The sequence below is a fragment of the Oryza sativa genome, chromosome 3, assembly GCF_034140825.1.
Source record: "Oryza sativa Japonica Group chromosome 3, ASM3414082v1".
Taxonomy (NCBI): Eukaryota; Viridiplantae; Streptophyta; class Magnoliopsida; order Poales; family Poaceae; genus Oryza; species Oryza sativa.
The window spans coordinates 6,273,067-6,294,881 of NC_089037.1; the positions used below are offsets into that span (position 1 = coordinate 6,273,067).

At 45.6% G+C, this 21,815-nt stretch overlaps 3 protein-coding genes across 4 annotated transcripts; 1 reads left to right on the forward strand and 2 right to left on the reverse strand.

The window, feature by feature from the left end:
• Positions 1-1,640: 1,640 nt before the first annotated feature.
• Positions 1,641-8,772, forward strand: LOC9267543 (protein OBERON 4). 2 transcript variants are annotated; one of them, XM_015774962.3, is made up of 4 exons: positions 1,641-6,083; positions 6,363-6,998; positions 7,360-7,679; positions 7,790-8,772. In XM_015774962.3, exons 1-2 carry the CDS (start codon positions 2,327-2,329, stop codon positions 6,926-6,928), a joined length of 4,323 nt encoding a protein of 1,440 aa, XP_015630448.1. In that variant the 5' UTR covers positions 1,641-2,326; the 3' UTR covers positions 6,929-6,998; positions 7,360-7,679; positions 7,790-8,772. The 2 variants fall into 2 exon arrangements, with proteins under 2 accessions (XP_015630448.1, XP_015630446.1); XM_015774960.3 differs by having other exon boundaries at positions 7,360-7,901.
• LOC4332079 (sugar transport protein MST4-like) lies at positions 7,979-12,712 on the reverse strand. The gene is made up of 4 exons (XM_015774963.2): positions 12,492-12,712; positions 11,397-11,716; positions 9,395-9,519; positions 7,979-9,290 (listed from the first exon to the last, which is right to left on the reverse strand). The coding sequence occupies exons 1-4, from the start codon at positions 12,619-12,621 to the stop codon at positions 8,318-8,320; spliced, it is 1,548 nt and encodes a 515-aa protein (XP_015630449.1). The 5' UTR covers positions 12,622-12,712; the 3' UTR covers positions 7,979-8,317.
• Positions 12,713-18,493: 5,781 nt separating this feature from the next.
• LOC4332080 (heat shock 70 kDa protein 8) lies at positions 18,494-21,602 on the reverse strand. Its single transcript, XM_015772443.3, has 2 exons — positions 21,494-21,602; positions 18,494-20,485 (listed from the first exon to the last, which is right to left on the reverse strand). Exon 2 carries the CDS (start codon positions 20,482-20,484, stop codon positions 18,748-18,750), a length of 1,737 nt encoding a protein of 578 aa, XP_015627929.1. The 5' UTR covers position 20,485; positions 21,494-21,602; the 3' UTR covers positions 18,494-18,747.
• Between the last annotated feature and the right edge of the window lie 213 nt (positions 21,603-21,815).

Consider the following 21,815-nt stretch of genomic DNA (forward strand, 5'->3'; position numbering starts at 1 on the left):
TTTACACGGTTTTAATAGTTGAAGGGGTCGATATATCCGGTTTTGTGATTGAGATATACGAATAAGATCTGACCACCACTACCCAACTCTATCCTTATCCACAACCGACCGACACATCCCGTTCTCTCAACGGCGCCTCCTCTTCCACCACCGTACCGCTCTTCCTGTTCCGCTATTGCGCCGACGCCGCCCCTCTTCCGCCGCAGTGGCGCTGCTCCCCCTGCTGCCCATCACCGGTACACTTCTCTTCCACCTCCGGTCTTTTCCCCTCGTTTTATCTGCTAGCGGTGATGGTGGAAGGGCCCAGCATCACCTCTCCCCCCTTCCTTTACTGCGAGTGGCGACGGCGGATCCCCACAACGACATCGAATCTGGCCGCTGGCCTCTCCCTTCCCACCCTCTTTTTGTGGTCGAGGGGCTCACGAGCTTGCCAGATCCATCAACCTCGTTGGGGAATGGCGATGCGACCACAACAGTGGCGAGCGGTAGATTTGGCTGTGAGTTCGCTGGATCCGACGATTGGCGACCACAACGGCCGCGGTGAGAGCGCGATGATGACCACGGCAAGCCCTCCTCGACCTCTCCTTTTTCCCCAAGCACATCAAGAGGCTCCGGTTCTCCCCAATGCGTGGCCCTAAACAGTGGTTTCACACCTCAAGAGCCGAAGCGTGCCGAGGCAACCATGACCTCTACAAGCACGACAAGGGCTTATGGAACAACGGTTCTAATGGGGAGGATTGAAACCACTATTCACAGTGGTGTATTGTATATGGCCTTATAACTAAAAAAAACTAGAGGATGCCTTGCGCGTTGCTGCGGAATTTGGTTAACATCAATTTGTTAGATAAGAGATATGATCTCAAGAAGAAACAGAATAAACAGATAGCTTTCTTAGAGAAATTTTTTTTAGCAGACCTATCAATAATTTGTAGATAATTTAGGTAGCACATGTCAACTGAAGGAGCGTTCAACCATAAAGATCTTTTATACGGTTAGACGGGTTGGATACATGTAGATGTGTGTAGAGATGGGCCAATGTGTTCATGTGGGCTACATTTAGCACTGAAGAGGCGAAAAGACTCACCCGATGACTGATGGGTTGGGCTCTATCCTGTATTGCATCAAACGTCTTAGAAGCAATCTAATACATTCATCCAACGGTTCAGAATTTGATGATGACGTGGAAGCACAAGATTTGAGCTTTTGGCCTTAATTTTATATAAAAAAAAAGGATTACGATCATTTGTGCTGTGTCCTCTCTATTCTCTCCCTCTCTCACTCTTGGACTATTGGTCCTCCCAGCGTCGGCGAAGCGAGGCGGCGAGCGAAACAATACTCCCACCAAAGCCCCACAATTGTTTTGCCCTTTTTTTATTCTTTTCAGAGCGAAGAAAAAGAAAAGAAAATTATAAATGAGAGAAACACACAGCCCGCTTGGACTTGGAGACGAGACGACGGAAGGCATCCGTGTGGTGGTGTGTGCCTTGTGCTTGTGGGGTCAAAAAAGTCAAAGCGCTGATGCTAACCGCTCGCCTATCTAGGCAAACACCAGTCAAAAAGCTGACCCACCCACGCCACCACCACGCTGCTCCGCTCCGACTCCTCCCACCTCCACCCCCACCACCCGTCATCAAACGAGTAGGAGTATCAATTATCAAACATTCAAACCCATCACCGCATCCCCAACTCGCCACCAACCACCACCACCGCCGCACGAACCCCCGAGCGCCCGAATCCCACACCGCACCACGCGCCGCGCCGCTGCGGCCCCGTCCCCGCGTCCCCTGTTCCGCCCCCCGGCTCCGGATCCGCTTCACCTTCACGTGGCGCAGGCGTCCCCGGTTTACCCCACCGCCGTCGCCCGGGTCCCGCCGCACGCAGGCGCCCGCGTGTGTGCGTGTCCTGCGGCCCCTCTCCCTCTCGTCGTCGTCGGTGAAAAAGGAAAAGAAAAACAGAGAGGAGGAGGCGTTTTTAACCGCGGTGCTCAGCGGGGTGGTGAAAAAATCTCCGACCCGGGTCCAAATCCAGGTGACGGCCGTTGACCGCGACCGTGGGGGCAGTGAAGTGGTGGCCGGGAGCGAGCGGGAGGAGGAAGGAGACATCGAGGGGAGGAGTGACCCGGAAGCAAGCGGAGGGCGAGCAGCCAAGCCAGCAGCGGATGGGGGAGTGGGGGCGGTGGTAGCCATCTCGCGCACGCCTTTCCCCGTACAAGCTGCTCCTCTCTTTCCTTATCTCTCCCCCCCTGATTACTACCCAGCAGCTGCAGCCCCCGCCCTCCTCGGCGGATCGGAGGGGCAGTTGATTTCCGGGCGGCGGCGGCGGCGCCATGAAGCGGCAGAGGTCGTACGGAGATGACATGGACGACGACCGGAGGAGGTTCTACGACCGAGGACCCCCGCCGCCGCCGCCGCCTCCGCGGCGGCGGCCGGGGGACTACGACGGCGATGGGTTCGACCGCCGGAAGGGGTTCGGCGGCGGCGGCGGCGGTGGCGGTGGTTTCTACGACCACCGGTACAGGGAGTCCCCATCTCCGCGAGGGTACGGCGGGGACCGGGCGATGCACCGGTCCGAGAGCTTCTCAGGCTTCCGGCGGGAGTTCCCCAAGGGGTTCCGCTCGGAGCGCGACCGGTCTCGGCGGGACGGTGGCGGCAGCTCGGCGTGGAGGCGGCAGAGCGGCGGGTGGAGGGATTCGGAAGGTTTGGACGGGTACAGGGCGGCGCCCAGGCGGTCCGGGGCGTCGCCGCCGACGCCGCCACTGCGGTTGCCCAGTGAGTCTAGCAGGAGGTTTGATGGTGCGAGGGTGGAGAAGTCCAGGAAGCAGAGCTTTGGCATCAGCGAGATGGAGGAAGGGGAGGTTGCGCCAGATCCCGAGACCAAGGCCCGCGCTGCTGCGGTGGATCACCGGAAGCAGATCGAGTTTTCTGGGCATGCCAAGGAGAAAGGACCGGAGCGCGGTGAGGTGAAAAAAGTGGAATCCGGTGTGAGAGGGGATTTAGGAGCTCATGGTAAAGGAGTGGCTGGTTCATCTGCTGCTCGCAATGCAGGGAGGGAAGAAGGGAAGATCAAGGATAGTATGATTGCAGAAGCAGGAACGGTAACTCATACAAGGCATGAAAAATCCACCTCAGATGCCGCAGTATCAACGGGGAGAGGACATGAGGTGCAAGGGCAAGATGAGGCTGCCAATGCTCTCAATCAAGTTGGACAGTGCGTTTCATCCAGTGGAAGTCACAAGGTGCCACAGGAGGAAACGATGATACGGGATGAGGCTGCCAACGTTGTTGATGCGATTGGGCAGAGCACTTCGTCTGATATCCAGCAGGAAGCTGTTTGTGAGAAGGCGGCTGTACGAGATGAAACTGCTAATGCTGCTGAGGAAGCTGGGCAGAGAACTTCATCTAGTGTACATGAGGAGGCTATTCATGAACAGGCAACTATACGGAATGAAACTGCTAGTGATGTTGATGAAGCTGGGCAGAGCACTTCATCTAACATCCGGAAGGATGCTATTCAGCAAAAGGCGACTATACGAGATGAAACTACCAATGCTGTTGATGAAGCTGGGAATGGCACTTCATCTAGCAACCAGGAGGCGGCTATTCAGGAAAAGGTGCCTGTACAAGATGAAACAACCAACGCTGTTGATGAATCTGGGCTGGGCACTTCATCCAGCATACATCAAGGACTTCAGGAGGAAGCGATGGCATTAGATGAAGCTGTTGATGCTGCTGATGTGGTTAGGAAGGTCAGTTTGTGCGGTATGCATCAAGAAGCTCTTCTGGGGAAAACGAGAGATCAAACTGCCAATGATGTTGACAGGGTTGAATGTAGTACTTCATCTGGTCTTCTGCAGGTGACACCACAGGAAGGAATGGCATCAATAGATGGAACTGCCAATGCTGTTGAGCCAGAGAAGATTGATTCTGATATGTTGAAGGAAACGATTGAAGGAGAGCTGGTGCTAGATGGAACTGCTGATGTGGTGGGAGAGGGAAATTCACCTAGCACTGTAAAGGAAGCAATGCATGGAAAAATAACTGCAGAAGACGGTTGTCCCAGTAGTGCTCTTGAAATAGCTAAAAAGTGCAAGCAGTCGGCTATTACAGAGGAACTGGTACATGAAAAGGTGGCGACCTCTCCAAGCCAAGGGGCCCCAGAAATGAAAAAAAATGAAAAAGGTACTATATCCAGCAAGAAGATGAGTGAATCATTTGAACCTGATGCGTCTCAACATGTGGAAGAGGCACTCCCGAGGGATGGCCGTGAAAATATAGTTGCATTAAGTGATACTGAAGTCCCAGAACAAGAGGCAGCTGCTGAGAACAAAACTATCGAGAAGGAAGTAAAAGGTTTTTGTTTGGAAGCAAACTCAGTAGGTGCTAATGTGTTCCTTCAACCAAGCAAGGAATGTAATGGGGATAGGAAGGAAGAGGGTACAGCTTTAAATTTAATTATGGGGAAACCTAGTGCTGAAGATAAAGGAAAGGGTATAGCATTTGATGTCCTTAGTAAAGAAGAAGACATAGGGGTAGGAAGTTCAGTAGGAAGATCATTTGACTTAGCACTGCAACCTGACATTGACCGAACAGAGGTGCTAAAATCTAGTGGGACTGTTTCTGTAAAGCAGGAAGATGACACACCTAAGATAGGGAGGCTTGACCTTTCACTTAGCTTATCAGGTTGTTTACAGAATCCTGAATTCAAATGCTCAGTTCCCAGATCTGAATCTCTAGACCTTGCAACATGCTCCCAAATGTTGCCATCATCATCGTTCCGCACAAATTCAGAAGGGTTCACAGGTTCTGTATCATTGACCAATTCTCAAACATTTGTTCACAATCCTAGTTGCTCACTTACCCAACAGTCATTAGACAACTATGAGCATTCAGTCGGCAGTAAACCTTTATTTAAGGGTGTTGATAAGTTGAGCGACAGCACAAGATGGCAAGCTCAGTTGTCGAATGAATCTACTAAGAAGAGGGAACCTACCGCAGTTCTTCAGAATACAGTAAAATATGGTAATCTGCCAGACAAGACCTTTCTTGGTGTGAATGTGCAGAACAATGGGATTTCCAAGGACATTCACAGGCGCGCAGGGATCTCAGGTGTTTTGTCGCCAACTCATAGTCGGGATTCTCATGATTCAGGATTTGAACAAAGTAGACATAGAAGGCAGCTCACAAGAGAGAGAAGCAGCAGCAGTCTTACAAGGGGTGAGCGGCAGGATGGGCAACAACTTGTCCTTAATGGTGCTGGTGTCATCGAAAGGATTATTTCCAAGATAGTATCAGAACCTTTGCATCATACAGGAAGGATGCTTGACGAGATGACAAGCAATTCTGTAACATACTTGAGGGAGGCCATTTCTGATATCATAGCTGATGCGGATAAAAGAGGGCAGGTGGTAGCATTGCAGGAGGCACTTAAAAAAAGGTCTGACTTGAATAGTGAAATGCTGCAAAGGTGTCCACGCGTATTGCTGGAGATACTCGTTGCTATAAGAACTGGTCTTCCAGATTTTATGAAGAAAAGTAATAGCATTGGTACATGTGATTTGGTTGACATTTTTCTGTATTTGAAATGCCGCAATCTCTCATGCAAGAGCATTCTACCAGTAGATGATTGTGATTGTAAAGTTTGCCAACGGAAGACTGGTTTCTGTAGTTCTTGCATGTGCATTGTCTGCTCAAATTTTGACATGGCATCTAATACATGTAGTTGGGTTGGTTGTGACGTATGTCTTCACTGGTGCCATACTGATTGTGGCCTGCGCCACTCTCTTATTCGGAAGGGGGGAAGTGGCTCGAGGGCATATAGTACTAATGAGCTGCAGTTTCATTGCGCTGCTTGTGGGCATCCATCAGAGATGTTTGGTTTTGTGAAGGAAGTCTTCCGAACATGTGCTATGCAATGGAGGATGGAGACTCTGGTTAGGGAGCTTCAGTACGTAGAAAGAATTTTTTCTTCAAGTGATGATGCAAGGGGAAAGAGAGTCAGGGACTTTGTAAAACAGATGATAATTAAACTGGAAAACAGGGCCTATCATCCTGAAGTAGTGAAATATATCATGGCGTTCTTTTCTGGTAAGCTACTAATCATAGTTCATAATAAAAAAAATAATAGTTATCATTTTCATGCTTGATAAAGATGTTTGTTTTTTGTTTTGTTGTCCTGTAAGATATTTTATATTTCTGGAAATAGAAATAAGATTTCTATATTTTACACAATGCTATAGCAGAAGTATCAGCTATATTGGCAAAAAGATTATGTGATCCATGTTCTGATATCATGTTGTTATATTAGAGATGCTAATGGTCTTTTGGCAATAAAACCAGGCTAATGCTCGATTTTCCCTGTTCTAGATGACAATTCTAACGCTGGTAGTGGTACATCAGTACCACTGAAGGGCATTCCATGCAACATTGCTGAAAGAATAGATGGGATTCCTAGTTCAAGTCGAAAGGCACCATCATGGCTACCATCGGTGACCCTGGAGGGAGTTCCATTTTTAGAAAAACAAGGAGTAATTTCAACCACCGGGAGCCCATTAACGCTTAGAAAATTTGGCGGAACTGACTTCCAGACAGTTGATAATAAGCCTACTGTTGATGAACTGGATGCCCTAATCAGGTTAAAGCAGGCTGAAGCAAATATGTACCAGCAACGTGCCAATGATGCACGCAAAGAAGCTGAGACTCTGAAACACGTCACCATGGTTAAACATGCACAAATAGAGGAACATTATGCTACTCAAATAGGTGAACTCCACATAAATGAGTTACAAGAGCAACGCAAAAGAAAGATTGAAGAACTGCAAGTCATTGAAAGGACACACCATCGATTTCTCAGCATGAAAACAAGGATGGAAGGTAGTATTAGGGAATTATTGTTGAAGATGGAAGCAACAAAACAAAATTTTAGCACATGAGCCAAGATAACAGCTCTGGGTTGAAGATACCAGGATTTACTCAACTTGCCTAATGAAGGTTCCATGTGATGTAAGTTCTAAGACTTACTGCACGATTATCAATTTTCTAGTATTTTGATATAGTTTATGTTTCTGTTGTTTTATTTAACAATCTGTTATTGAGTTTTGATGATGTGCAATAAACTTTAGCTGTTACAGTATATACTTCACTTTTATTTACTGATCTGCTGTTATAAGTCTGTGTGGAGTTAACTGTTTTTGTGGCTTTAGACTTAACAGTCAAGACTGAAGACAATGACCTATGACTTATTGTGCGCCAATTTGGCACTGGCTTTGTTCTTTTGCATACTTATCTTTAGGTGCACCGCATCACATCCCTTAATTGAAAATAAGGGGAAATAGTGACGTTTTGGAGTTTATCTTGTTTACAGGAGGGCAGTTCTTATCATCGTGGCGTGCCTTACTACATATCTGGACAGTTCTTATGGAAGGGTGCTAGACTGCAAATCTGCAACTTTAAGCATCACAATGAAGATGAGCATGAATGTTCTCTTATGAGAACAGGCGAGTGGATCATAATCGTTGCAAAACCTGTTTGGTCAAATACAATTCTGAATCCAGTATGGATTGTTGTTGCAAGGGAGAACACAAACTGAAGCACAGTAATCAGGCCTGCAAGGTCCTCGAAGCAGAATTTCAGAACGTAGCTAGACAGCATCTAAATTATGAATTGATGTTGGCAATAGTATAGGTAGGCATGAATTATTTCTCGTATGTAAATTATGATAAGGTTTATGGTTCTGATCTTCAGTGAGAAGATGCATTACCAGTTTCCTTTTTTTTTTTATCTAAATTATGCAGCGTTTGTACGTCGGCCACGTACGTGCATGGGAATGCGCCGGCATGGAATGAGTGTGAAATGCAATCCGGAAATGTGTCGCCAGCCGCTCCTGCTGGGATCACATTGCTGATATACAGTATTGAACTGTACCCTCACCGTCACCGACTATATGCATAAAACCGTCGAATTTCAGAGCTCCAGAATTAAAATTTGGCAAAAAAAGGTGCAGATATATGGCATTCTGTTCTGCAAGTTACACTGAGGCGCCAACTCGTGTCAGGCTTGCTCGGAGAAACATAAAAGGATACAACTCATACAACAAACTACAAACTCAAGAAGCACTCCGAATTGAAATACTCGCCATTGCTTGCAGTACGTACAGAGCCGAAATTGCTACACTACCCTTAAGTTTGCATGCCGTCGCTAGCTGCTTATCGATCAATCTCACATGGCCACGCATGAGCTGATACATAGCATCGGTGTAGTTTCTCAACCGTGATTTGATCAGTGAGACAGTGACATATATATAGAACAGTTCAGCGACTAAATTAAACGGTGGCGCCGTTGCTCTTCCCGCCATTGGGGACGACGTGGTGTTTGTCGGCGTCGTCCATGAAGCGCTTCCAGAACCAGTGCTGCTTCCACACCCTCTCGGTCATCTCCTCGATGGGGATGTTCTTGGTCTCGGGCAGGAAGAAGAGCACGAAGAGCGACATGACGACGACCCACGCGGAGAAGAAGGCGAAGATGGCGTACTTGAGGTGGCAGAGCATGGAGAGGAACGCCTGCGCGATGACGAAGGTGAAGAGCAGGTTGACGCACACGGTGACGCTCTGCCCCGCCGACCGCGTCTCCAGCGGGAACGTCTCGCTGGGGATGAGCCACCCGAGCGGGCCCCACGACCACGCGAAGGAGGACACGAACGTGCACACCATCACCACCACCATGATCGCCCACCCGTGGCCGAGGTTGTCCGACCGGTCCGTCACCTTGATCCCCAGCACGACGGCGATGGCCACCTGCGACAGGAACATCTGCACGCCGGCCTCCAGCAGCAGCATCCGCCTCCCCACCCTGTCCACCGAGTAGACGGACACCAGCGTGGACAGCACGTTCACGGCCCCCGTGATCACCGCGGAGTAGAGCGACGCGTCGGTCTTGAACCCGAGCGTGTTGAACAGCACGGGCGCGTAGAACATGATGGCGTTGATGCCCGTGAACTGCTGGAATATCTGCAGCAGCACGGCGATCACCAGCTGCGGCCGGTTCCGGCGCTGGAGCAGGTTGCGGAACGGGTGCTTCACCTCCTGCGCCACGCGGCTCGCCTCCACGATCTCGTTGAACTCCGGCTCCACGTTGTCCGTCCCCCGGATCTTCCTCAGCACCGCCTTCCCTTCCTCCAGCCTCCCGCGCTCGATCAGGCTGTTGGGCGTGTCCACCACGAACAGCGCGCCCAGCGTCAGCAGCGCCGCCGGGATGCCGGCCAGCGACAGCGACAGCCGCCATCCCCACGGGTGGATCCTGCATGCGTACGTAAAATGATGCAGCTCATGTCAGTTCATCATCATACGTACAATGCATTGCATTTGTATCTGAATGTGTGTGTATGATGATGTGTGACGTACTTGGCGGTGCCGTAGTTGACGAGGTTGGCGAAGAGGATGCCGATGGTGACGTTGAGCTGGAAGAGGATGTTGAGCCCGCCGCGGATCCTCGTCGGCGCGATCTCCGACAGGAACAATGGAACGGCCTGCACGTATTCACCTCTGTTATTAAATTCAGATGGGCTTGACGAGGCCCATTAGGCCCAAAGTGACACTTGATTCGCCTTTGTTTAGCGTGCAGATACCTAGCTCATCATTCAATAGTAATAATAAACTTACAAAGGCACCAACTCTGCCAATAAATTCCCCGTGCGTATTTCTGAGTATAATAACAACCCAAGCTAGGTTAGGCGTTGAACCTAATACCTAATCACATGGCAATACGGCATGACCCTTGAATTATGTAGATAGTTTTGTTATTCAGAGAAGATAGTTTTTGTTATCTTAACCATAATCAAGGGGGCTGATCGGTAGAGGTGGAATTAACAAACCGTAGTAGTTGTACATATGGTAGTATTAGACTACTACTACGAGTACGATAGTGTCTGCTGACTGCTGCTACCACTCTAATGTTTGTTGAACCTAGGCCTCCATCAAAGTCTTGTTAGGTGGTGACTGAATAACTGATCACATGAACTCTGTCCTGTACTAAACCTCTTGCATATTTAGTTTATTGTCTTGGCAGCTTCATAATTGAGTCTAGACGTCCCATATGTTGGCGAGTGTGCGTAATATGTAAACTACTGTTTCATCTATTAGACACGAATAAATTCAGAAGAAGCCAAGCAAATTAAGTACTACTCCTACTCTCCTACCAATCAAGCACACTAGCAGCCAACTAGTACTTTGCAGCCCAAAACTCAGTGAACCAAACCAAAGGTCTACATATTGCGACCCGTGTGGCATATGCGTGGACAGCCATAGCAGCCTCTGCTTAAAAATCAAACCAGAGCAAGCCAAAGCTGCAACAGCATGTGTGTATTCCAAGCTGCATCCATTGAGGACTTGACAGTTGTGGCTGTAACTAGCTAGAAGTTGCTGTAAAGATCAGTCAACAAAGCTGACCAATCTCCAACAAACGTGACAAACACAAGTCTGTTGCTACACTACACAGGTCGATTCCTCCGTTGATAACAACTGCGACGGCCAGATAGCAGGCAGCCACACGCAAAACTACCGGCTGTAAAATCATGCACACCTATCGCCTCTTGGTTGGCTGCAACTTCTTCAGACGTCTCGACTACAAACTTGGACAACAAAAAATGGGTAATTTAGCCAGGTTCAGTAAGGATTAATTAAGAAGCGTGGCTAATCCTAAACTAGGAGAGTCACGAGGACATCGGAATCTTGGAACTTAAAAAGTTTATCACACGCATGCTGCTGCCAATGGAAGATGTCAACGTAGACGAACACAAGTCATGCACGATCAAGACTCTCTCGGCACCGGCCGAGGTGTCCATAAATCCATGTATATATATGCCCATACTTCTACGCGTTTGACCCCAAAATTACGGCAATTACGAAGGGCCCCGTGTTTAAGTACAGTACTAACTACCCCAGTATCCGACGCCATAAGAAATACGTATAAAAATATAATTTTTAGTAATGTATATGCTCGACTCGAGTATAAAAATTCTAATCAGGACGGTGGTTCATATAGGAGTATTAGGCAGGCAGGAACGCACGTCGTTTTCATGGAAGCAGAAAATTCGGCTTGCTTGTGATGCAAATTCTCAAACCAGCCACCGCTTTATATGTTTGACTTAAACTCTGTGCTAAGACTTTTGGACTCAAGTGAGTAGTATCAGTTTATATTAGTACTAGTCAATAATATATGGAATCAAAGAAGATGATGTTGCGAAGAAAGTACAGGACGAAAAAAGGAACATGGAAATATCCGTGCAAATTATGAGTGAAAACAATAGTATAAGGCGTAATGACTTTGTTTAACTCCATAGCTTATTATATGAAATGATATAATGCTGTAAGCCTGTAACGATAAGATTATTGGAAAGTTGCTTGCCTGGTTGGCAAAGCCGACGCCACAGCCGAGCAGGATCCTGCCGACTATGAGCATGGCGAGGTTCTGGGCGGCGCCGTTGAAGATGACGCCGACGATGAAGAAGACGCCGGCGATGAGCATGGTGAGGCGGCGGCCGAGCCGGCGAGTGGTGTAGGAGGCGAAGAAGGTGGCCGTGAGGCCGGCGAGGTACAGCGACGAGGTGAACAGCTGCAGGCCCTGGTTGTCATACTTGCAGTAGTTGCTCTCCTTGTCCTCGTGCTTCTTCTTCAGCACCGTCGGGAAGAACTCGCGCAGGAAGTCATCCATCGATGTCACTCCGCCTAACCAAGAAAAAGAAATTCACAAGATTTTCAACGGATATTATTTAGTTTCATAAGTCGTAAAGTTCGTCATCTATTGTGGCAAAAATGGCATGTATAAGTATGAACTTGGAATGTTTTAAAATGTTGTGTTAGTGCGCCATGGAAAAGGTTGAATCAGAGAGTGGATAAGATTTTTTTTCCGTTTTAATTGGAATTTATTGTCTTAGATGTAAAAAGGGAACATGGCCACACAAAATTAGGAAAGAAAGCTGAGAGAGTTGCAAGAAACGTGATCCGTGGATAAACAAATGCATTGACTTACCAGCCTGTCAAAGCAGGTGGCTAGCTCATAACACTCGATTCCTTCTCTAAAATAACATCTAAAAATTTTAATGCTTTGGGATCCTCAAGAAAATCATACTACTAGCTGGACTGTAGGAGCACTACAAGCCGGAAACTAATGAAAAAGGATAAAATTGCACCAAATGGACTCAATAAAATGGCAAGATCTTTTTTGATCCTCTGTAAATGGTAGGTATTTAATGACAAGGATAAAATCATCCGTTTCGCTTTAATCTTTGCGCTTATATGTGCTTATCCATAGCAAGATAACACAAATATGTAGACAGATCAAACCGATAACACACACGTGCAAGAGGAATCTCACTCAATTTCAAGCAGGAGACACCAATATGAATAATCGAGATGAACCAACTAATCAACAGAAGGACATCAAAGCCGGCCATGGCCATGTTCGGACATCGCCGGCGGCCGGCCGTGCGTAGATATATACCTGAGATACCGACGTCGTAGCCGAACATGAGGCCGCCGGTGGCCGCCATGATGCAGGAGATGATGACGATCGGCGTGATCTTCGCCTCGAACTCCACCCCGGACCCCGACACAGAGAACCCTCCCGCCATCTTGCCCCCTCTCTCTCTCTCTCGTCGTCTCTCTCCTCTCCGGCGATCTCCACTAGCTAGCTACCAAGAGCAAGCAGGAGATGGAGACGATGAACTCACAGGGCTCCAAGCCGCTCGCTATATATAGAGAGGGAGTGGGAGCCCGATCACACGGGGGGAGACATTTCAAACGCATCGGAGAGGCAGGATGCGGCCACGTGGCATAGGTGGGACCCACCGCCGGGTCGCCTCCCGGGCTGGCTAGCCGGCCGGTCAGCGACGGCTTTCCCGGCGGCCCACGGGCCGGAGGCTGGCCGTGCCGCAAGTCTGCGACTGTTGCATAAGCAGCACAAGACTTTCAAATCCCACTTTAATTTTTTTTGCTTATCCAAATTAAAACCTTTTTTTAAAGCTTTTTGAGCTCCTTTTGGAAAAGAGGGAGAGAGCAAGTAGGAGCAGCAGTTTGGAAATTTGGATATATAGTTGGATATATTGAAGTTTGAACGCCGGCCTTTTTGACGCTGGATGTACGGTACTACAGTATTGATTCCTGGCGTTAGGCGGGCCCGCATGTCAGTGCCTTGACGCTGGTTGCTGTCTTGGTACTGTACGGTGATGCTCACTTGAATCTTTGGCGAGCTGATCATGTGAATGGAGGACCTTGACTTGAATATTTGCTAAGGAAAATTAAGCAACATGTGCGATGGACATGGTGGAGTAGTAGTGTAGTACTATTACTTGGGAAATTGTGGTTCTGTGGAAAATGCGAGCTAAAGAAAATGACTTCTAGTTCGGCTAGTCGGCTTACCTAGCTTGTAATATTTTCCTTCTAGTAAACGTGGTATCATAGGGCACACCCCAAAATTTTACACCATATCACATGAAACGTTTAAACACTTGCATAAAGTACTAAATATAGAAAAAAAATAACTAATTGCATAGATTTCGACTACTTTGCGAGACAGATCTTTTAAACCTAATTGTTTCATGGTTTGACAATATGGTGCTACAGTAAACATGTGCTAATGACTGATCAATTAGTCTTAGTAAATTCGTCTCGCAGTTTACTAACGGATACTGTAATTAGTTTTTTTATTAGTGATCGAACACCCCATATAACACCCTATATAATACCCGATACGACACGCTAAAACTTTACACTTCTGCATCTAAACATTCCCATAGTACTATATTAGTAGTAGCTAGTGTAGATGACGGCGTTTAATCAGAACACAAGCAGTGGTGATTAGCCGCCGCTATTCTTGCCCAAGAGCTGCTAGTTTAGTCATCTTTGTATTGTTATTGGATTTGATCTACTCGTGATTCTCATTAAGATATGATTGTATAAGATATACGTACGTAGTACCGGACACAGTTGCTAGTAATAATTAATAGGTATCCGTTAATCAGCCATGTGTAGTTCATGAGAAAGAACAAAAAAAAAAAACCGTGAACACGAATTAACAAACGTGTGGTCTAACGGCCAGTCACTCTCCAAATAACCTCCGTACCTATGTCTACACAAATTTAATTTTGCTTCGTTCTTCTCTGCATATCAACGAATTGAACATCGAAAAATATTCGCACGCTCTCACTCTTGTTGAGTTCATACAACCGTATCATAGTCAAGTGGTCATGTCAGATCGATCAACTAATATTTGGCACCGTTTTGCAACTTACAATCTGCACGTACGTACTCTCCGTGCCTATGGGAATTTTCACGTAAGCCGATCGAACTGGGTGAACTCCTTGTCGTCGGAATCGTGCTGTGATACGATGTTTGACGCTTACCGGATGGAACTACTCCACTTGATCGACCATGAACTGATTGTGTACACACCGACAAATGTACTCAAGCCTCACGAATTAACATGGTGAAAATTTCCATGGAATTTCTTTCGCTGACGCTTGACGCGTGCACGATTGATCACAGCTCGATCCTTGGGCGCTGCATACACGAGTTGCCACCGTAAGGTACGTGACGATTTCGCGAGAAATCCTTCGCGTGGAGCAGTACTATTCCCCGGACTTGGAACACTCGAATACCAGCCACTCGAATACCAGCCGTATGCAGTCCAAGTCCGCGCGCGCACGTAATCGGTGTCGGTTTCATGCACGTAGATCACGGTGACACCGCCGTTTTTTATCCCGTGGTAAATTTTCCCAACGATCTCTGCATTTGAGATTGTTCGTGTGTTACAATTTCTAAAATAAACACCCGTCGCGATCGGGGCTTGAGCGGCAGATGGCAGGGAGGCAGGCGCGATACGTGCACGTGTCCAGGTTGGGCATGACTCCGATCCCCCGTGCGTGGCAAGTGGTGACGTACACGCGCTTTGCCCCTTGACACGTCCGTTAATTTCATCCTGCTTAGTTGACTTCTAATACTGCTTTGGACTTTTGGTAATTTCGGAGTTGTAACTACTAGTACCATCCACCGCACAGCTGTACGCGCAGGAACTGGCCGACTGGTTTTTGTGTGTGTGTATGTGTGTTTGGATTTCACCGTACTTGCAGTCAACTGTTGCTGGCATGCAATATATTTTTTTAAGTTGTTGTTTTGTTGCTACAGTGCCATTGCAAGTTTGCATTCTGCTTATAAGAATGACGTGAAGGAGCCATAGGACGTGTCGAGTAGTGTCCGTCTCATTGTTTCACTTATACTTATGTTATTTATGTTCGTACGGTTTACTAATAAAAGATTATGGATAAAAATTTTCACATATGTGCCCTTATTGATTTGATTGAAAAGCAAATGCAATAAAATAAATTACAAATGGAAACACTATCAAATCAAATATCTCTATTATTATAAAAATTGAAGATGTTTTTTGCCGGTACTTTGGTACGTCATCCGTGTATGGGTCGATTTTTAAATTTTTTCGCTTTTAGAAATACAGATCACATTTGAATCGTGTTTTAAAATTGTTTGATATTAGAAATATATAAGGAGTCGCATAAAAATCTCTTTTAAAAAACTCGCTTTTCTAGAAAAATATATATATCTAAGTGAATTCCCACAATGAATTTTATCTTAACTAAACCGTATAACAATAATAAGATTAAAAATAACCTTCACCCGTTTACAACGCACAAATTTTTTTTAGTAAAATTAAAAATTAAAAATTAAAACTTTGATTATAAGTATAAGTGAAAATGACGAGGCTGTGTATTAGGGTTGCATGCACTGGAGCAACACGAAACCGGGGGAGTTGACCCCGGAGACGAGGCAGGCGTAAGCAATGGAACTCTCTGATTGTTTGGCTGCTACGGCGTCTAGTAATGCCTATTGGTCAAAAATATATGCGGCCAACCTGAAGCAGATAATTGTTGATTCACACGGCAACATGTTGGTGCAGAGGGCAAGCAGGAAAAGGGGTCATTAGATTCTCGAAATTAGTTGTGGTGATCGATGCTTGCACCCAGCATACATCGATGCATTAGCCCATGATCTATACGTGCACGTTTTAGCCCGTTCTGTGATGCCAATTCGCCCTCCGGATGTCGCAGCCGTTACATATCACCAACCCACCAGAGCTTCCTTCTCGCATGACCGGTAGAAAGACCTGGACGAATTTGTGCAGGTGCATGACACATCACACCGCCTGTCGTCCTAAGGACGATGTGAGTTGTGACAGAGAGAGACAGTACGCCGGCCCGCCACTGGCCATTACTGAGAGCATGCTTAGGGAGCTTTTAACTACTACTTTCTCTCAGAATCAGAAACTCATTTAAACAGTTCAGCTTTTGATTCAGATTCTGAGGAGTTATAGTTGTAAAATTTAGAAAATAAACTAGAAGCTGGACAATCGAGTTTTTCTATATTGTCAAAAACTGACTATCAATCAGTTGTTTCTCAGTTTTTTAAGCTTCTCAAAACAAGCAATGAGGCTAAACAAGCATGTTGATTGGTGAACCGAGAACGATGGGCCGTGTATACAGGACCACGATTTGCACTGGGTTAGTCAGGTAGAAAGACTCTCCTGGGTCTGGTGGTTAGCAGTACAGGTGGTGGACCTATCAAGGAATTTCTGGTTAGATTTGCATGAATATCCTTTATATTTGGAACAAAGGTAGTAATAAAGGGGTGTTAAATTACATGTCACATCAGGTATTATATACGGTGTCGTATGTGGTGTTCGAGTACTAATAAAAAAACTAATTACAGAATCTGTCAGTAAATCGCGAGATGAATTTATTAAGACTAATTAATCTGTCATTAATAAATGTTTACTGTAGCAACATATTGTCAAATTATGTGGCAATTAGGCTTAAAAAATTTGTCTCGCAAATTAGTTGCAATCTGTGCAATTAGTTATTTTTAGCATATATTTAATACTTCATGTAGATGTTCAAACGTTCGATGTAACATGATGAAAAATTTTGGAGTGGGATCTAAATAAACCCTAACGCTGAGTTCTTATCTCTATTTATCCAACTCACCTCCCTCGTTTTTCGCGTGCACACTTTTCAAATGGCTAAACAGTGTGTTTTTTGCAAAAACTTTATATACGAAAGTTATTTTTTAAAAAATCATATTAATCCATTTTTTAAATTTATTTTAGCTAATACTTAATTAATCATGCGCTACACGTTGCTCTGTTTTACGTGTTAGGGAGGGAGGGTTTGTTTTTTGCAAAAACTTTATATATGAAAGTTACTTTAAAAATCATATTAATCCATTTTTAAAATTTATTTTAGCTAATACTCCCCCATCTACTTTTGATAGTCATATTTTATCTTGGCATAAGTAATTTTACTTATCATCTATTTAAACATGCTATTAGTCATTCCTTGTAAATAAGCGATTCATTAATATGTAAATTTCTCGATACCCATGTAGTCAATCTTGTGAAGAAGAATGGAGAGTCACACATTAAATCCGAGAAAGCTATTAAGATGATATGTTGTTGGATTGAAATATACCTATCAAAAATAATTTTTTTAGATTTGAAAATATTCCTATCAAAAGTAGATGGAGGGAGTACTTAATTAATCATGCGCTACATGTTGCTCCGTTTTGCATGCTAGGGAAGTGAGGGTTCCCAAACACACCCTTAAAGTATCTTTAGAGTTCTTTTTCCTTTCTACTCTTTGCATTTTCTCTCCTAGAGTCTCTTACGAGGGATAACTTATCCTCTCTCTCCTAATTACTTCTTTTCTCCATCTCATCATCTAAGTTTATATACTACTCCCTTCGTCCCATAATATAAGGGATTTTAAATTTTTGCTTGCACTGTTTGACCACTCGTCTTATTCAAAAAAAATTTGGAATTTTTTTGACTTACTTTATTATCCAAAGTACTTTAAGCACAATTTTTCATTTTTTATATTTGCACAAATTTTTTTTAATAAGACGAGTGATTAAACAGTGCAAGCAAAAGCTAAAAATCCCTTATATTATGGGACGGAGGGAGTACCATTTTAGGATTTGTGCTTAGAAGCTTATGTTATATTAGTACTTTTGTAACAAATATGATGAACACTTACGTTTGTCACTCGCCGTTGCTACTACATCTGAATGTAACAAATATGATGAACAGAGAACTCAGGGAAGGATATAAAGGAAAGCGATCAACACTGGGTTTAAGCCAGGTAGAACCTTTTGGAGCTAGGGCCGGTTCAATTTAATGCCATTTTCAACCTTACCAAGTTTTGATAAAGTTGCTAAAAAAATAGCTATATTTAGTTTGCTGCCAAAATTTGATAACTATATAAGAAATCTTGCCAAAATTTTGACAAGTTACCAAAATTTTAGCAACTATGCCAAAATTTTGGCAATGCTAAAATTTGATAAAATTTTTTTTAGCATTAAAGTAAACAGGCCCTTATATTTCACAAGCAACGGATTAGACACCTTTAGTTTTCTACTCTAGTGTTATACAAAGTGGAATACTCGAGTTCCGAACAGCCGGTAACATTGATTTATTCTATACACGCGACACACATTTTTTGTACAGAGATGACATTGGCACTCTTTATGTTTACATGTAAAAAGTCCGGCAAACAAGCTACTGAACCAAGTAACCATCATGACACGGTCGAACCACATATGCACGAACTACGGCACCGGATGATACGAGTCATACAACTACATTTTTTTTAGATAATGGAGTCATACAACTACATGCGACGATATGCAATTTCTCAAGGATGCAGCTTCTTCGGGATAGTAGCCAGGTCAAGCGTACTGCCATACATCTTGGCGAGAGCCTGTCCGCACCAGCCATGGCCATCGTCTAGCGTTGGCATCCTCACCTCAATGAACGGTGGAACAGCCTGGCCCTGAGGCTTGACGACGCCGGCGAATACCCTGAGGACATTGCCAGCGTCGATGTCCATGCAGACATTGATTTCGACGGTGCCCTTTGCTGCTGCTGGAATACCGGTGATCTTGAAGTATCCCAATAGATGGTTGTCTTCAGCCTGATTCCCTTCGCCTTCATAGACGGCAATGAGAGCTTCGGTCTGATTGTCGTGGGTTGTGGTAAAGAGCATGTCCCTTCTCGCAGGAACAGCAGTGTTCCTTGGAATGATTGCGGCGAAGTTACCGCCGTCAGCACGAATTCCAAGGTTCATTGGAGTTGCCTGAATTGTCAACAGATCCAGGCTCCCTGAAGGGTCAGATACTCCTGAGGCAATGGCTCCTTCCAAAGCAGCCCCTGAAACTGCAGCTTCAAGTGGGTCTATACCACTGTAAGAGTCGTCCTTCTTGCATAAGCCAAGGACAACGCTTCTGATTTTAGGAATTCTGGAACATCCTCCAACCAATATCACATCATTGATGTCCTCTGGTGTTAACTTTGCATCAGCCAGGCATTGCTTGATGATCCCTTCACATTTCTCAAAAATAGACTGATTCACCTTTTCAAATTCTCCACGGTCCAAGATCTTTGACACTTTGTGGCCAGCCCCCAAATCTACATTGATCTCCACATGCTCCTGCGTAGCCAGTTTGTGAATTGCATCCTGAGTTGCCATCCGGAGTAAGCCAATTGACTTGATTCTGTCCATTGTTTGACCAGCATATAGACTATCAAAATCAGGCATGAGATGGCGCATGACATTCTGAAGGATATCCTCTCCACCAACAGTGCTTCCTGAAAGTGCTCTTATCTGAGAAACACCTCCAGCAGTGGCAGCCACAGCAGCATCACAGTAGCCAGCACCCATGTTAAATATCAGAGCAATTTTCTCAATGCCACTTCCCATATTGTCATGTAGCAATTGCTGCTGCTGTTGGGCATACAAAAGTGCGATAGCGGTCGGCTCTGGCATGAGCCGTAACACATGCAGCCCAGCCATCGCACATGCTCTCTCAATCCTGGTCTGTTGAAACCGACTGAATGCAACTGGAATGGTAAGAACAGCATTCCTCACCGGATGTTTGAGATGCATCTCTACCAAGGCCTTCAATTCAAGGAGAAAGATGGCAAGAACTTCTTCAGGAGTGGTAGACCGCCACATATTGTTCACCAGTGCTGCAATGAATGGTCTCACCCCAATACCCAATGTCTGCACAAGAAAAGGAAGGCTCTTGCTAGCTTGAACCACTTCATCTGTGTCCATTCTCCCAATCAAACGTTTCATGTTAAATATGGCACTTCCTGACAAAATATCTCTTTCCTCATGTCCATGTTCCCGGGTTGCTCCTCCTGTAACTCCTGCTGAAAGGCTGTCATCTTTGAACATCACATATGACCTCATCCCTTTCTGGTTGCGAGTGTTTTTGAGGAGTTCAACCTGATGGCCAGTCCAAACGGCAACACTACAATTTGAGGTCCCAATGTCGATTCCAATAGCAACATCAGGAAACGACATCTGCGACTTATCTTCCCCAGTGGTTTCACTGTCAGATGCCACAGTGTATAATTGTTCAGTCATCCTGCAAACAATGCAGCGTCAGTATTGTGTACCTAACATTCTTCTTGTTCTAAAAAGGGAAAAAGATCTGGTTAATCCAAACTATGCCCGCCATTTGAATTAGTAGTTTTAAGGCCAAGGGTTTATGATAGTACTATTTTATTGCATTTGCAAAATGTAACATAAAAGTGTAAGCCAATACATAAGGCAAAAAAACAAGCAAGAAAACAGAATTCCAATGACACTCGATGAAACGGTGTGAAATCCTAGCAAACCAAACATGTCCATGACTCAGAAATGACCTATTCGAGCCATTTAAAGGAGCTACCCATGAAACTATTTCAAAATAAGCAATCCATTCAAGTGATATTTTCTGAATCCTAACAGTATTTCCTTTTCTTTTTTCAGGAGTCCTGACAGTACTTGTACATTTCACATACAGATAAAAAGAAATTCCTTTTTTTTTTCTGGCTCTGTCCTCATCCATGCATATCGGACTCACTTGATGCACCCGCGAAGGCAGCTTGAATTATAGATAACCAATTCGCGTATTTGAAACAAGTAACTTGTCTTGCAGTACAGTTGTATATAGTGGTCTCAACTCATGTAACTAGATGACACTATCCTGGATCGACCAAGGAATAAGATTGCTAAAAACCAATGAACCAAGTAATGAGTTGAGTTCTCTGCGACAAGACAAACTTAGGACTTAGTAGGTCACGTACTTCGATTCCACTGATTATGCCAATTTCATGCCTTGCCGGGGTTCAGGAATTTCTCCAACCTCTAGCACTGACAACAACACATCCAACATCAACGGGATAGGATTAAATGTCGGGATTTTCCAGTAGTAACACCTAGCTACTAGCTAGCAGACAATCGCATCGCATCGCATTAGGCTTCCATCAAGAGAAAGTATTCAGCGACCACAACAGGTTCACAGATCCGGGCTTACAGTTACAGCACTACGACGGGGAACAAACCGAAGCAGGTAAAGAAAACAAGGCAAGCGCAGGGTGTGCGGAGATACCTCGCCACTCGATCGTGCGACGGAGATGGCCACGAAATCCGGGACTCTCCGGGGCGGCGGTTGCTGGGAGGGAGTGCGGGCGAAGACGAAGCTTGGGGAGGCGAAGGGTGGTGGGAGCGAGCAGCTGGACTGGAGCCTTGAAGAAGGCGGAGGAAGAAAGAAAGCCGCGCCGGAGTTTTCCGGAGAGGACGGGAGGCGGCACGCGGCGCGCACGCCGACAGTGCGGAGCCGGGCTCCCGAAGCGTCGGGAAGCGGCGAGACGCCGCTGGAGAAGAAGCGTGGCTTCCGTGGGCCTGGAAATGCAGCGGAGATCTAGGCCCAG